Source organism: Triturus cristatus, chromosome 10 (genome assembly GCF_964204655.1).
Source record: "Triturus cristatus chromosome 10, aTriCri1.1, whole genome shotgun sequence".
Lineage (NCBI taxonomy): Eukaryota > Metazoa > Chordata > Amphibia > Caudata > Salamandridae > Triturus > Triturus cristatus.
In genome coordinates, this window is record NC_140593.1 from 183,693,055 (window position 1) to 183,710,546 (window position 17,492).

At 48.7% G+C, this 17,492-nt stretch overlaps 1 protein-coding gene across 1 annotated transcript in view; it reads right to left on the bottom strand.

Annotated features, from left to right (window-relative positions):
* The window catches only part of THSD7A (thrombospondin type 1 domain containing 7A), a 982,498-nt gene that overhangs the window by 55,024 nt on the left and 909,982 nt on the right, over positions 1-17,492 (bottom strand). Inside the window, exon 23 of the mRNA XM_085630781.1 lies at positions 8,237-8,411. Within this exon, the coding sequence (XP_085486907.1) occupies positions 8,237-8,411 (175 nt within the window). The remainder of the gene's footprint in view (positions 1-8,236; positions 8,412-17,492) is intronic.

Consider the following 17,492-nt stretch of genomic DNA (forward strand, 5'->3'; position numbering starts at 1 on the left):
AGTCCCCAAGGGAACCAAGGGAAGGGTTCCCAGCCTCCCCCTGTAAAGAAGCCAGAGGCCCCGACAGGTAAACCTGTTCACAGGGGCCCCATGACCTGCTATGCCTGTAAGCAGGTGGGACACCGTTATTATGATCCCCAGTGTCCCATGAAGGATTCGAATGCACCGCCGCGTGCACCCCCTCGTCAGGTAGCGAGTGTAGCCCTGGGAGGGGAGGAGATGGGTGCCCCCGGTGGGTGGGGTCCCGCAGAAATGTCCCTGGTCTCTTTAGGAGACGTGGAAATGGTCCCTCCAACCCCTCTGCCTAGTAACACTAAGAAATATAGGCAGTGGGTGACCATTAATGGCCATAGGGTGGAAGCTCTCAGAGACACCGGAGCGAGTGTGACAGCTGTCAAGTGTCACTTGGTGTCCAGAGAGCAGGTGGTCCCTCATGCATTCTACCCCGTTGTAGCTGCTGACAACTCACAGAGTAAGTGTGAGGTAGCTCAAGTTCCTTTTGAGTGGGGGGGGGTCTCAGGTACTCTTCAGGTTGCTGTGAGGCCCGCCATGCCTGTTGATTGTCTCTTGGGCAATGATTTGGAGGACTCCCCTTGGGCTAAGGTGGAGAGAAAAGCGCATCTGGAAATGTTGGGTCTGCCTGAGTGGGTGTGTGCGACCACCCGGTCCATGTCAGTCAGTAAGGGTGTTGATGGGGGCCCGGAGCCTGAAAATATGGCCCAGGTCCCAACCGTGAAGAGAAGGGGCAGGGGGCGCGGGAAACCGTCCCCCATCGTTCCCGCGGTCCAGGAGGGAGCAGACCCTGAGGGGGATGCCCTGGAACCGACAGGAGAACAAGTGGCCGAACTGGGAGACCTGCCCGAGCTGACCCATTGGCAGCAGGATGGTGGTCCCTCCAGGGAGGAATTTTGTGCTGAACAGAAAGTGTGCCCTTCTCTTGTGGGTATGAGGCAGCAGGCCTCAGCCCAAACGACAGGTGATCAGTCAGGATCACATTGGGTCTACTGGGAGAACGACCTCCTGTATAGCGAGCCTAAGGCTGCTGAACCTGGGTCAGCCCGTGTGCTGGTGGTACCCCAGCGCTTCAGAGCCTTCCTACTGGGGTTGGCTCATGACGTTCCGTTAGCTGGACATCTGGGGCAGGACAAGACCTATGACAGGCTTGTCACCCATTTTTATTGGCCCCAGATGAGAAGGGATTCAGATATCCATTGTAGGACCTGTCAAACTTGCCAGGCAAGTGGGAAAAGTGGGCGGAAGCAGAAGGCTCCCCTCCAACCTTTTCCCGTCGTCAGTACCCCCTTTGAGCGAGTGGGAATTGACATTGTGGGGCCACTGGACCCCAAGACAGCCATGGGCAACAGGTTTATCCTGGTCTTGGTGGACCATGCCACCCGGTACCCGGAAGCCATCCCTCTCCGAACAGTGACGGCCCCCGTGGTGGGACGGGCACTGATGGGTGTTTTCTCCCGCATGGGGTTCCCCAGAGAGGTGGTGTCAGACCGGGGCACCAACTTCATTTAGAATTATATGAAGTCTCTGTGGAAGGAGTGTGGGGTAACCTACAAGTTTACCACTCCTTACCACCCTCAAGGTAATGGGCTGGTTGAGAGATTCAACCGGACCCTAAAAGGCATGATCATGGGTCTTGAAGAACCAATGAGGCGTAAATGGGACGTCCTCTTGCCATGCCTGCTGTTTGCTTACCGTGAGGTGCCACAGAAGTCTCTAGGGTTCAGCCCCTTTGAGCTTTTGTATGGTCACCCGGTAAGAGGACCTTTGAGTCTGGTCAAAGAAGGCTGGGAGCAATCTCCCAGGAAACCTCCCCAGGATGTATATAGTTACATGCTGGCCTTTAGGAACCAGACTCGGCGCTTCAGAGATCTTGCTCAGGCAAATCTGGAGGCCAGCCAGGAAGAGATGAAGCGGTGGTACGATCAGAATGCCACTCTGGTTGAGCTTCAACCTGGTCAGAAAGTTTGGGTCATGGCCCCTGTGGAACCTTGTGCGCTCAAGGACAGGTGGACTGGACCATTTGAGGTTGTGGAGAAAAAGAGCGATGTCACCTACTTGGTGGACTTGAAGTCTCCCAGGAACCCCTTAAGGGTCCTGCATGTCAACCGGTTAAAGCCCCACTTAGAAAGGTCCGAAGTGGGCATGCTCCTTGCCACAGATGCTGGGATGGAGGAGGAGAGTGAGCCTCTTCCTGACCTCCTGTGTGCAAAAGCAAAAGATGGGTCAGTGGATGGTGTTGTCCTCTCTGACACACTGACCCCTGAGCAGCAGCAAGATTGTCGCCATCTGTTGGTACAATTCCCTGATCTGTTCTCCTTAATCCCTGGTGTCACTCAGTGGTGTGTCCATGATGTGGACACTGGGGACAGCACTCCTGTGAGGCACAAGGCCTACAGGGTGACTGAAAAGGTCAGAGCATATATCAAGGAGGAGGTCTCCAAGATGTTTGCCTTAGGGGTGGTTGAGTCCTCTAGCAGTCCTTGGGCCAGCCCAGTGGTCTTGGTCCCAAAGGCTGCAGCGCCCGGTGCTTCACCAGAACTTCGGTTCTGTGTGGATTACCGAGGACTCAATTCGGTCACCAAGACTGACGCGCACCCCATCCCCAGAGCTGATGAGCTCATCGATCGGTTGGGGGCTGCCCGGTACCTTAGTACGTTTGATCTAACGTCTGGGTACTGGCAGATCGCCTTGACTGATGGGGCAAAAGAGAGGTCTGCATTCTCCACACCAGATGGGCACTACCAGTTCCGTGTGATGCCCTTTGGGATGAAGAATGCCCCTGCCACATTCCAGAGGTTGGTTAACCAGGTACTGGCCGGGCTGGAAGATTTCAGCGCCGCCTACCTGGACGATATAGCAGTGTTCAGCGCCAGCTGGGAGGAACACTTGCGCCACCTCCAGGAAGTGTTGTCGGCCCTGCGCAGAGCAGGCCTCACAATCAAGGCTAGTAAGTGCCAGATTGGGCAGGGTTCAGTGGTGTACTTGGGGCACCAAGTAGGGAGCGGCAAGGTGGCCCCCCTGCAACCCAAGATAGATACCATCCTGGCTTGGGAACCGCCCAAAACCCAGACTCAGGTGAGAGCCTTCTTGGGTCTCACGGGTTACTACAGGAGGTTTGTCAAGGGGTATGGCAACATTGTGCACCCCTTGACCTCGCTGACTTCCAGGAAGCAGCCGAGACTTGTGATCTGGACTGACGCCTGTCAGAAAGCCTTTGACACCCTGAAAACTGCAATGTGTACAGCACCGGTCCTCCAGGCACCCGACTTTTCAAAAGAATTCATTGTCCAGACGGACGCTTCAGAGCATGGTGTGGGGGCTGTTCTAGCACAGATGAATGAGGAGGGCCGAGACTTACCTGTAGCCTTCATCAGCCGGAGGTTACTTCCCAGGGAACAAAGGTGGAGTGCGATAGAGCGTGAGGCATTTGCTGTGGTCTGGGCGCTGAAGAAGCTAAGACCCTACTTGTTTGGGTCTCACTTCCGGGTTCAGACGGACCACAGGCCCCTCAGATGGTTAATGCAGATGAGGGGTGAGAACCCAAAGCTGTTGAGGTGGTCCATTTCCCTACAGGGGATGGACTTTACGGTGGAACACCGCCCTGGTACAGATCACGCCAATGCTGATGGTCTGTCCAGATTTTTCCGCCTTAGTGATGAGGACTCCCTGGGTGAAGGGTAGTTCTCCCCACATTTCAGCTGGAGGGGACACGTGTTAGACCTGGCATCATTGGCATGAGTCTCTCCTCCATTTTTTTCTGTTTGCCTCCTCTGTTTACGATGTTTTTGCTGGATTATTGCTTTGGGCACTGTGCCACTGCTGATCAGTGCCACAGTGCAAGTGCTCCCTATGCTAAATTGTTACGTTGATTGGTGTTACCATGATTGGCTTGGTTGACTTACTGTTCAGACCCTAGTCTAGTGCACTGCGCGTGCCAAGGGCGTGTAAGTTAACTGCTGCTGGTGGGCTTGCAGCACTGGTTGTGCCACCCACAGAAGCAGCGTGCAAAATGTGTCTCAGGCCTGCCACCGCGGCGCCTGCGTGCAGTCCCTGACTGCCATGTCAACTTGGTAAGGAAACCTACTTGCCAGTCTCTAAACCTTCACTTTGCCACCTTTCAGACACCTCTATGGTAGGCCCTAGGGCAGGGTGCATTGTTGGTAAAAGGTAGGTCATGCCCTGATGTGTGTGGCATGACCTAATAGTGAATTACAGCCATTTTCGTTTTTCACTATTGAAGGGCTACCTGCCTCCAATAGGCCAGACTGGGCAGACTGATTATTAACTCCATTATAATCTATCTGACTCAGGGAGCATGGTAGCAAGTCGAGTTTAGTATCCCTGAACTCAGAATTTAATAACACACCCTTTGGGATGGATGGTTTTTAAATTCTATGTTTGAAAATAGCACTTTTAGAAAGTGGCTATTTTCTTGTCCAACTATCTACCGGTCTCTGCTGGTTTGGTGTGTGTGTCAGGGGCTGAGTGGCTCCAGAGGTCTGAGTGAGTCAGTGTGGGGTGAATGGGGCGTTTACACGTAGAGTGAGGGAAGAGTAGCCTGCCCTGCCTGACACAATACTGGCCCCGCCTCCTGCTGGGCGACTGATAGCCCTGCTCCTACCAGTGACAATACTGGCTCCGCCTCCTGCTGGGCGGCTGAGGACTCTGCCCTGCCCAGTGAATAGGCCAGGTGCCTCTGCCTGGCAACACCCACAACAAACCTGAGATGGTGGGAATCGCCCTGCTTGGACAAAGGGAACAAAGGGAAAAAGGGGTATAAGAGAAGGACCCCTGAACCAAGAACTCAGATCACTTCTGACAAGGAAACCTGTACCAAGGACAAGAAGCCTGCTGATCTAAGGACTTGCCTCCCCTTTCTGCCAGAGTGCTGTTTTGCTGTGGAGGAACCTGAAAGCTGCTTCTTTATTTTTGCCAAGGAACAAGGAGAGAGGAACTTGGTGTGTACTCTCTGAACACTTGCTAGGAAATCTCCAAGGACTGGAAGAGTGCCAGTCTCCTGCTGAAGTCACAGGGCCAAAGGACTTCACCATTTGCTGAATTGCTGGAAAGTGTTGTTTCCAGTACACAAGGGGAAATCTGCAGTCTCGACGCCGCCGACGCCGCCGAATCCAGCTCGACATCGTGAGTAACGGCTCCAGTGTCCCGAGCCTTCGACGCCGGACGCCGGGCCCGATCGACGCCAGCAGCAACGCCAGTGAGCAGTGGGTATCGGCCCCGGCTCCAAGTGACCCCGTCTCGACGCCGGTATCGACGCCAGTGAGGAGTGAGTATCGGCTCTACCTCCAAGCGACCCCGTCCCGACGCCGCTGCTGATCGCATCGACTCGACGCCCTTCTCGACGCCGTGAGCGCTGCTCCGGCCCGACATCCCTCGACGCCGCTGCGGATTGACCCGACTCCGAGGCACGATCGACGCCGACCTCGACGCCGACATCTCGACGCCGTGGATCATCGTTTTCTTCGTTTCTCAAGGTACTGTACTTGTGGGGTCTGTTGCAACTCCAGGCTCGACGCAGCGCTCCTCGCGGTCGACGCCGAACCTTGGGAATCTTGTAGACTCGACGTCGTGTGACTCCTGTGGGGGTTACATTGTTGCCAAAGAACTGTGCTCAGAAGAATACTTTGCTAAAGAACTATTTGCCAAGAAGAAACCTTACTTGAACTATTATTTTTCCTTCCAAAGAGTATTTATTAAGACTGTGGTATATTTTTGTCGTTATTTGGTCTTGTGCTAAGCCTTATATAAAAATACTATTTTTATAATAACTTCTGTGTCGTGTCCCTCTGTAGTGTATTCACTTTATTACTGTATGTGGTCATAAATGCTTAACACACTGCCTCTGAGATAAGCCTGTCTGCTCTGCCAAGCTACCAAGGGGGTAGCAGGGGTTATCTGAGTGTGTAATCCCCTTGCCCTGACTAGAGTTGGTTGGTCCCTATTTGTCAGAAGTGTATACCTCTGCCAACTAGAGACCGCCGGTTCTAACATGAAGCAATAGACTTTTCAAGTTTGGTGTCACTGGACTCCAACTTAAAATTACAACTTTTGGTGTAGTTGGATTTTAAATTGTAGTTTAGCAAATGCCACTTTTAGAAAGTTGGCATTTACTTACTTTAGCTATTTGGTGCCTGCTGCCTGTCTTCGTTCAGTCTGGGTTGGGTGACAGCTGGGCTTTGTGTATTCCCTCTAGACAGCCACACACAAAAGGAGCTGAAGTGTGTCTTGATAGACCTTCTTTGGAGATGGGAGGGAGGAGCTGGTCACAACCCAACAGCAAACAGCCTAAAAGCTTGATTTCAAGAACCCTTGAGCCACACCAAGGGTCAAGGACATGAGAGGCACCACTTGTGGGTCAGAAACTCGCTGCAGCTGGGACCAAGAGCTGCTTCGAGGTCCTTCTTTTATTCAGTGGTACCCTGGTTCTGGAAGGTGGGAGAAGCTTCTAGACAGTGACTTTGAAGTATATGGAACTTCCTGCCTCCCTTGCCCTGTGTCCAAGCTGGCTGAAGTGACAATGCAGGGTCGTTAGGCCCTTTGCGTGAAGGCAGGGTCTGTACTCTACTCTGCTGCCCCAGCCTGCCAGCAGATGACCCATTTAGTCACACCAAATCTCGCTACTGTGAGACTGTCTGGGTGGAATTCTTGAAGTCTGTCAGCTATACCCAGTTATGTGCCCCAAGACAGGCTACAGGCACACAAGAGCTAAGGCAAGAAAATGCCAACTTTCTAAAAGTGCCATTTTCAAAACTGTAATGAAAAATCGAACTTTAACATTGAAGAGGACTTATCATTACAATTTCATAGACACTGAAAATTATATAGCCACCTGCTTCCAATTGGAAATTTTCGCTTCTAAAATGTAATAAGGCAAATTGAATGTTATCCTATGGGAGAGGTAGGCCTTGCAGCTGAAAAAATTAATTTAAGAGTTTTTCACTACCAGGGCATGTAAAACCTAAAAGTAGATAACCTATTTTTTTAAATAAATTGCACCCTGCTCTCTGGCTTGTCCAGGGCCTGCACTAGGGGTGACTTATATGTGCTAAACATGATGGTTTGGTCCTGGAAAAAGTTGTATTTTGCCAGGTTGAAATGGCAGTTAAAACTGCACACACAGGACTGCAATGGCAGATCTGAGACATATTAAAAGGGCAACTTATGTGGGTGGTACAATCAGTGCTGCTGACCCACTAGTAGCATTTAGTTTACAGGCCCTGGGCACATGTAGTGTAACTTTGATAGGGACTTAGAAGTAAATTTAAGATGCCAATTGGGTATAAGCCAATGTTACCATGTTTAGAAGAGCGAGCATAAGCACTTTAGCACTGGTTAGCAGTGGCAAAGTGCACAGAGTACTAAGGACAACAAAAACAAATTTAGCAAACAATTGAAGGAAGAAGGCAAAAAGTTTGGGGGTGACCCTGCAGAGAGGGCTGGGTCGAACATGTACTTATATTGAGATAGGAGAATTGGGTTTATCTTGCACAAGATATGTGCAGCTCTCAACTGGGAGCTTTGGAGGTTGGTTGCCCACAACAATGCACCACTGTATATAGGTATTATGGCCAACCCTCACTGTGCTTTGCTGAAGGCAATGCACAGAGGTGGTTAGCAGCCGATGGAGAGGTTGCTTTTATAGAAGTTGGATGCGGTATATCATCCAAAAATTAATTCCTTGAATAAAATACAGTTAAAGTTTTCTTTAGTCATGATACCTTAATGCATTTTGTAACAAATCCTGAATTCACTTAAAAAGACACAGTTCAAGTGCAGTTATAGTTATGAAACGAAACCAAAAACCCACTGAAATTCCCCAATTTGGGTTATCTTCGCACACTACAGCTCTCACATCCATTATGCAAACCTTAACTCGCACATAAATTGCAATGCTTATGATATTCATAACAATAAATTAGAGGACTTCATCTCACATCTCTAAATGACTATACATACACATAGAGATTTTACTGTACCCCTAGTTGTGTCAATCATGTTAATTGTAAGGTAATATATCATTTCACTTGTGAAACTTTTATTGTTATCTGTTAAGTCCTCTTTTATATGAAGTTCACAATGTGCCAAATAATGGTTTCACATTTCTGTTGACCAGGAAATTGAATCAACACATTTTGGTTTACCATCTTTAGCAAATACATAATTCCATTCAATGATAGAAATAGCAGAAACAATTCGTTTTTACCTGGACAAGGTAAAGTGCAGACCTCCTCAAGTATTAATGTCTTATCACCTGCCACTGTAAATTCAATTTCTCCACAGAATTCCTCATCCACGACTTTACCCGTATCTTCCTTTGTTCCCTCATGAACCACGCAGGACATATTCCGGTACCTTAAGCCTTCTCCACACTGTGCGTCCTAAGGGATGGTAGAGCAGAAAAGAACACACTATTGAAAACAAACCTGTTTTTAATCCTTATTTACTTTATTAATCACTATTTTAAAAGCGAAGCTACGTTCTTGGGTGGTTTTGGAAGGTTAAGATGAAGATGTTTTTGAAACATTCAGTATCACATCATGGAAAGGTACTTTACCATGATAGACTGGTTCTTGTTCAGAGCATGCCTGCAGAGACTTTAGACAACCATCAACTTAACTAAACAAAGTTAGATTGCTGTAGACACCTACCCTGACAGCATTGAAGAGACTTTCCAAGAGCCATGTGTAGGTATTAAAAATAAAAGAAATGGGGCATGGCCACGCGCTTGAACGTGATGGCCTCATAGTTGATCGTCTCCCGCATCTTCACCCAATTTTTTGTATATCCTGGGTCAAACATCCGTGCCTCAGAGCTGGGACGTCCACGAGGAGACGCTTCCTGACTTAGCCGACACCGGCGGCAGTTCCGAACGCTCGACCGCTACTTTGATACGGCTATCCGGAGGAGAGGCCTCACTGGAATCAGAAGCCGGGGCCTGCCGTAAAACGCCGAGGCCGCACCAGAGCATACGACCGGGAAGCTCGCGCGACCGATCCTAGGGCCAGCGAGGGACTCCAGCGAGCTGGCAGGGAGCGGTGAGTGGTGTGTGACTGCCTTCGCCCACCTTGTCGCGCTCCATCGCCTGGACCTGGGACAAACCCACACCGATCCTCCCTTAATATCACTGCGCAGAGTGGCCATTGCAGTTGGAATACCCTTGTAGGGGCGTGCGAAAATTACAGTGCAGTCTGCCAGCTTGCCCGTGCACCGCATACCGCTTACGCTAGCATTCCACTAGCGGGGAACCAGTGCTAAATACAATGCTCAGCCCCCTACAGGGATGAAGATTTGGAGACCCACGAGACACATAGGGTCCAGGGCGGATGAAATCCGGGGGGAGCAGCCTGTAGCAGCCTGATCAGCAGTGCAGACTGAGTGGTCCCTGGAATATAGCCGCTTATATTTGCGGCAACACACGTTCCTACACCATCGGTGGCTTGGGCGTTGGTGTGAGACGTCCCCCATAACAGGGCCGCCAAGAGCCTAGCACGATGTCCAGTGCTAAGGGGACCAAGGCACTGTCGCAGAACAAGCTGGAACGCTTCACTTATCAGAAAACAGGCACCCCCGAAGCTGCGGCAAAAGACAAGCCGAGCGCCGAGGCGGGCAGTGCACCTTCTGAGCACACCCTGAAAGATGTGATGGACACAATTGTGGGAGTTCGTACATCCATGGAACAATGCACCGACGCCATAACAGTGGAAATCACCCTCATCAGAGCAGATCTATCCCAGATGAGTGACAAAGTAAAGTAACTTGAGGTTACTTCCACCAGTCTAGTGGACGATGTCTCTCAGCTCCAAAATGAACTTCGGGACCTTCAAGCCTTCAAGAAGCAAGCGGAAGACAAGCTAGACAATTTTGAGGGGTGCTCCAGAAAAAACAACGTACAAATTATTGGGGTGCCAGAAAAAGCAGAGGGGCAGGCTACAGACCTATTTGTTGAAGACCTTATAATGAACCATCTACGCCTCAAAGGCCTGTCTCGTTTATTTGTGGTCAAGAGGGCCCACAGAATACCAGGAGGAAGACCAAATACAGGGGCTACCCCGCGACCAATACTGGCCCGTCTACTAAATTGTAGGGACCGTGATGTCATCTTGCGGAGCGCCAGAGTTGCCCCACCAATCAAATATGACAATGCCACAATATCCTATTTTCCAGACTTTACCCAAAACGTACAGAAACTCAGACGTTCCTTTCTTGCAGTCAAGAAGCAACTACGAGATAAAGGAGTAAAGTACTCGATACTCTTTCCAGCTCGCCTACGAGTGGAATCTAATGGAAAAGCCTGGTTCTTCGAACACCCTGAGGAGGAAATGGACTGGTTGGAGGGCTGGCGTGATGCGAGAGACCACAACACCAAGTGAGGTGAGAAGAGGGGCAGGTCACAGGTGGGGCTACACACACACACCTGGCTAGAAACCTTCCTGGCCCTCTCACTGGCTGGAGGAGAGAGACAATGATGGGTCGCTGGAAAATGACTTTTTTCACCCTGCGGACTGGTCGGGGAGTGCTTAACCTGTGGTAAACTTGGACATCAGGGTGGCCTAGCTGAGGCAATAACTTGGACCTTCCACCTTGAGGTCTGGGCGGGTTGCGGGGGCGATTGCTCCCCACAGTTACCTTCTATTATGGTTCAAAAGTTGGGTGACACGCACTCTGCACAGTTATGTTACTTGAGCAGTTTAAACCTCAGAGTGCAGGGTAGCAGGGAGGGGGGAATTGGGATTGGGGGGATGGGAGAAGATCGAAGAATCATTACCTTATAGTTTAGTTTAAAGACAGTTGAGACAAGGCAAATTAATACATTGCAATCTACACATAAAGATAATGGTCACACACAGAAACGAACAGTTGAAACTACTTAGCTGGAATGTTAATGGACTCAGGATAGGCTAAAGCGCACATTGGTCCTTCAGTCCCTCAAACGCTGCTCCCCAGACGTGGTGCTCCTCCAAGAAACCCACCTGAAGGGACACACCTGTAAAGCCCTCAACCGGTGGGGCTACAAGATGATCGCCCATTCTGGCTTTACTACTAGCTCACGGGGGTATGCATCCGTCTGAAAACCACATGCCCTTTCTCTCTGCAACAGACTCGATCAGACAACGGAGGGAGGTACGTGGCCATCACTGGGCGGTGGGAGGGACACACCCTCAATCTAAACTCAGTTTACGTCCCGCACAGCCTTCAACTGACCTGGGAACGCTGCTATTGGGACTCCCTGAGGGCATCTTCCTTATAGGTGGAGATTTCAACGCAGAAGTTTCAGGCTCCCTAGACCGCCACCCCCCAAGAGACTTAGCTCCCTCGAACCGCTGGCTGCCTGACTTTCTTGAATCCCTGGGACTAACAGACACGTGGAGAGCACTGCACCCCACCAGTATCCAACATACATTCTTCTTGGGAGCCCACAAAAGCCTCTCTCGCATCAACTATGTGCTCACCCCTGCGACACAAACAACTTACATCCGGGAGGTCGAACACCTTGCCAGGGGCATATCGGACCATTCCCCCCTATGGGTGACAATAGGGTCGAGCGACACAGAAATGGGAGGGGTCGCACCGATCAATCCTTGGTTCTTGCGAAACTCACAGGTAAAAAAGTAACTCCTAAAAAATATACAGTGGTACTTTCAAGAAAACCAGGGGTCCGTGGTGTCCTCACAGACACTCTGGGAGGCTTTAAAATCAGTTATTCGGGCAGTGCCATTTCTCTTATTGCTGGGGTTAAGAAAGAGAAGCACAAAGAACTAGCAAAAATTGAGGCTGACATTTTAGAACTTGAAAGGCTTACTGATGGGGATATAACACGGGACACATTACATCTCCTACACTTGAAGAGAGAGGAATATAAAAACATAGCAACAGATAAAGCTAAGGAATGGGGTACGGAGTGAGATGGTAGGATCTACGACAAGAAAGAAAGGGCCAGCAGACTGGCGTCTGAATTGATAGTCGAAGGCGGTAACATAGTCCATGACCCCATGGCAATAGCGAATGCATTTGCGGAACACTTTAGCATACACATCCACGTCGGCCCTAGATGAGGAGGACTCTAGAGCCCTCCTGCAGGATATCAGACGTCCTACGCTCTCCCCAGATGAAAAATCATATTTAGAGAGTAACATCACTACCGCAGAGATAGCGCAAGCCATCTGGAGTCTTAAACCTGGGAAGGCCATGGGCCCCAATGGTCTCCCCATAGAACTATATAAGCTAGGCCCTGACGTGCTCTCCCCACACCTGAAGGCAATGTATGAGGAGAGTAGACAGTTAGGCGCTCTCACGTCGGACCAGCGTCTGGCCTCCTTGGTAGTTATTCACAAAGAAAACAAACTCAATGACCAATGCACCGCTTACAGACCCATCTCCCTGCTCAATGTGGAACCCAAAATCCTTGCCAAGCTACTTGCTACCAGGCTAATTAAGGTCATCAGTAATTTAGTACACGCTGACCAATCAGGATTCATGCCTCAGCGAAACACAGCCCTCAACCTACGACGAGTGCATGGTGTCTTGGGAAGGGTTGACACGATCCAGGAAGACGCAATTATACTTTCCCTAGATGCCTCAATGGCCTTCGACACCCTCGAATGGCCGTATCTCATGGCGGTGCTTCAGACGCTAGGTTTTGGGCCTACGTTTATGTCCTGGATAAGATTGCTTTATGCGACACCACAGGCACAAGTAGTAGTTAACAACAAACACTCTGAGGCCTTTGAACTGAGCCGAGGTACCCGTCAGGGGCGCCCACTGTCACCCTTATCATTTGCTCTATCCCTGGAGCCCCTGGCGGCCTGGATTAGATGAGACCCCGTCATTCGAGGACTGAAATGGTCAATGGATTGGGAGGATCACATCTCGCTATATGCAGATGATATACTCCTCTTTCTAGCCTCCCCCCGTAGGTCGCTCAGGAGTATACTGGATATTTTTGCAGCATTTGGGAGACACTCCGGTTTCTCGATTAATTGGGATAAATCCACAATGTATGTACTCAAGGGTGCTCCCCCTCGTTTGCCTGACGACTGTCCCATCCAGACTGCTGATGGTGGATTTCGATATTCGGGAATATTTGTCACTACTGACCCCAAAACTACACTTTGATAGAAACCTGCGCCCACCATTACAGAGGCTAAGGTGAGATATTGCCACTTGGAGGATGCTGCCTCTCTCGCTCCTCGGAAGGGCAGCTCTCTTCAAAATGATGTTGCTACCCCGTTTCCTATATGCACTCCAAAATGCACCTAACCCAGTGCCGGCTAGTTATTGCAGGGAAATTGAGGGCCTGCAGAGAGAGTTGATCTGGAACGGGCGACCCCGTATAGCGCATAATAAATTGGTCCTCAACTGGTATGACGGTGGCATAAGCCTCCCAGACATTAAAAAGTACTACCGGGCTGCTCATCTTGCCGCCATCAACAAGGCCACCTACCGCAGCCCACACGATCCAGGCTATGCCATGGATAAATGGCTCCTGCCGGGTGGAAACTATAATAAAGCACTATACTCCTCCCACAAAAAGATACCACTAACTGGCCCAACTAAACACATGGTACAGATCTGGCATGATGCCCAGAAGAGTCTGGTAAGATAACCATGGCCACCCCATTGTGGGACTCGGAACGACTAGGACACCTGAGGAAGTCCAAGGGTTTTCATAGATGGGATCTAATTGGCATATCACGCATAGGAGATCTCTGGTCCAAAGGGGAGGTGGTAGAATTTCAGATGCTACAACAACAATACAAATTGGCAGATACAGAATCCTTCCGATACTTGCAGATCCGCCATGCCCTATATGCGTCTATACCAAAAGGCACCCCGCTCCCTGATTCTTCCAAGCTAGAAGATAGACTCCTTGATGGATATTTGTCGCAAAAAGTGATTTCCCTCACATATAAGAAACTGATTCTTAATAACCCTGACCCCCTTGAGAAACTTAAAAAAAACTGCGAAACAGACGGCCTTGAGATAGATCAGGACGAGTGGCAGGAGGCGGTGGCATCCCCCCGAGAAGTGAGTATCTCTGCCCGACTGAGACTTGTCCAACTCAAAATCCTCTGTAGGATCTATGTCACAGGGCTGCAACTGATACGCATTGAGAGGGGAGGGGAGGGTGAATGTCATAGATGGTGTGGGCAGGAAGGTACATTCATGCACATCATCTGGGAATGTGACGACATTCAGCGGTTCTAGCAAGTGATACACCGAACCTTCAGGGCAGTTCTGACCAAAGACATACCCCTCGAAGCGAAACGCTGCCTCCTTAACATATGGGAGCCTACTGACCTCACCACCTCCGAGAAAACCTGGGTGACACTGGGTCTTACGGCGGCAAAAAGGGACATTGCACAAAAATGGGGGTCAGACATAACGCCTACACTGTTAGACTGGAATAAGAACCTTGATTGGTTGGTGTATGTTTAGAGAAAAAATTGTATATATTGCACAAGGGTGTCCGAAAAAGTGGTCCTCAATCTGGGGTAAATGGAATACATATCGAGGAGATATCTGCGAAGCACCTTTTATACCAGCAAATGACGATGCATTATCCCCTTAAGTCCGTGCCATGCAACTGTTTTAAAGTATAGTGTTAATTTCAATGTGTGTATTTTTGCAAGTGATAGAAGCTCTGTATTTCTCTAATGCTATGCCGATGTCTCTATATTTCTTCAATAAAAAGAATTAAAAAAAAAAAAAGAAGAAATAATATGCTTCTTATGGCACCATACAGGTGACTTTCTGAGAATGACATGTAAAGGATGTGTAAAGTTTATCTGAGAATAACACCTCCAAAAATAATTTTAGACAGTATAAACAACGGTACCAGAAAACCCACTGGCTACCAACTAGCCAAGTATAATGAAGTGGTCCATGATGTCCAAGGTCACAGAAAGATCTAATAGTATTGAGGTCTTGGCTTCACTATTGTCCACAAGTTTTGGCAGAACATCCAGTGATGTGACCTGTATGGAAGTGTGCCTGCTAACCATTCAGTAGAGTGTTCTGTTCTGCAAAGGCATAAAGTTGTATCAAATTAGTTTTTCAAAAATGCTTGCCAAGATATGGCGGTAAAAAAAAAATGGGGGTGGTGATGGACGGAGCATCAGAACCAATCAAACACTCACACCCAGTCAACAGATTTGGTTTTGATCCATCACCGTTCTTTAGCCCACTCTGCCACCCCATATGCATGTTTGATTGTTTCTGATGCTCCGTCCATCACCACCCCCCTTTTGTACCGCTTTGTTCGCCATAAGTTGGCAGGGTATGCTCAGACGTGAGTCCCTTGCTCACTTTGCCACTGGATTCAAGCAAGCCTGGCTGAAGACGACTGAAATGCCAGAAACCGGTCCTAGGAAGCTTGTTTCCGGTCCAGGGAAGGCATGGCTCGGCAGTTCGGGCTGGACTGTTCCGATGAGGCACAGGGTCAGACTGATTTGCATATGACCATGTCTCAACTGGGGTGGCAGAGTGGGCTAAAGAACAGTGATGGATCAAACCCAGATCTGTTGACTGGGTGTGAGTGTTTGATTGGTTCTGATGCTCCGTCCATCACCACCCCCTTTTGTACTGCTTTGCCAAGATATGGCAGCAAAGATTTTGGCCAGTAATTGCTCAGCTCGTCTGGTTTCAATTAGGGCTTCACCAGAAAAGGTCTCATTGTGATGCCTCTCTAGGCTATGGCTGTGGTACTGTAAAATAGGGAGCTGTTAAACCAGCTCTCTAGAAGGTGAAGAGCAGAATACCTTCATAACCTTGGCTTCCCAAAGGTATTTTTCAAAGCCTCAGCATTAGTTACTCTTTACTATAGTGTACAGTGGCAGCACAATGATGGACTTAAAATGGCTTAAGATATTACATAGAAGGTTAGGGCAACCAACCCAGCAATAATTGAATGGGGGGGCGGTGATGTTCCCATGCTTTATTTCAGCATGGATACTTATTGACTTATTTACAAAATAATTGAAATTATCCTCATTGGATTACATAGAAGGTGAGGGTGTCTTGGAAAGCTGGATGATTAGGGTGATTGCAAATCAGCTATATTATTAAAATAATTGGTTTGACAGATTTAGTGTGTTTTAGATTATTTTTGTAAAGTGCATGATTTTGGCTTCCCGGATATGATTTCATATACAATGTTAGGGGAGAAATAAATTGTTTTAATCTCAGGGGCATAGTGCGCCTTCTCAACCTGTCTGACCTATAATTTCAATTTTGATAATTTGGGAGAAAATCAAGGTTTTTTGGGGGGGTTTCGACTGGTAAACAGAAACCCCAAAGTGTGCTGTTCAGGTGAATGTGACCAGATCATGGTGAGTATAATTTTTTCTGGATCAAAAAATGGCTTCCAGGAGGTGCCATCTTCATCTTCATCATTTTTGTCTGTTGCTTAGTAATTTTAAGTGATATATTGCTATGCCATCAATTACATTTTGCGCCGTTCTTGAGGGAGCCTTTATCTATAACTTCCCGCAATGGATAAAGGCTCCTTTTTTAAGACCTACAGGGATATCTCTCTAAATATGGGCATTTACATTCAGAGGGTGATTCGGGAGAATAAAATGAATCCTGTATACATTTGTCTTACATACAAAGTCTAATGACCCATCCTCAGGCTAGTTTAGAGGGAGTTCGGTCTTTTTAGCAAGAGATTGAAATCATAATATTGCTATTCCTCCTCCAGTTCTATATTATGTTCCTTTTAGTGCAGCTTGAATCTTGGCCACTTCTCAATGAAAACATGCAATCAAATCATATGCATATATACTTTTTATTACAATGTTATAAGGAGAGCTCACAGATTAGTGAATGTTACTCTATTGAATATGCTTTGCAGTCATCAACTATAAAGCACTGGGCCCGGCCATGGCTGTTCACCCTGCTTTGCATCCTTTGCCATTCCCTGTCTTTTTTAGGGACAATTCTTCTGCCACCCCACTCCTGTTCTTCGGCTGTACACTCACTCAGGGGGCTAGGTTTGGCGCTCTTGATCATTACTTTCAATGCCAGAGCAATTCCAGCCAAGGTTTCCAGCAACAGCCTCTATATCACATTGCTCCACACAGCTCAGTGTCCCTTGATGGTTCAGAATCATTAGCAGGCCCCAGGGCTCAGATTGTGCAGCTCAGAGCAGGAAAGCAGTGGACGTGCACCATCTTGCCTAAGGGCTGCACAACTGTGGAGGGTGGCAGCTTATCATGGACGAGGCAGTCGCTCCCCACCCTTTCGCGTCCTCACCCTGTATACTACTGTATATTCTTAACATTTTCTAGGCCCGCTCACCCTGTTGGCCCCGGCTTATCCACAGAGTTCTAATATAAATTTACATTGTAAATAAAGGCCACAGAAAACTAAAGAAAGTAGGTAAGACAACTCTATTACGTGAGTGGGTATAAGCTGTCATTTGCCAAGAAAACAAAGGCAAGTGTAGCATAAATGACACC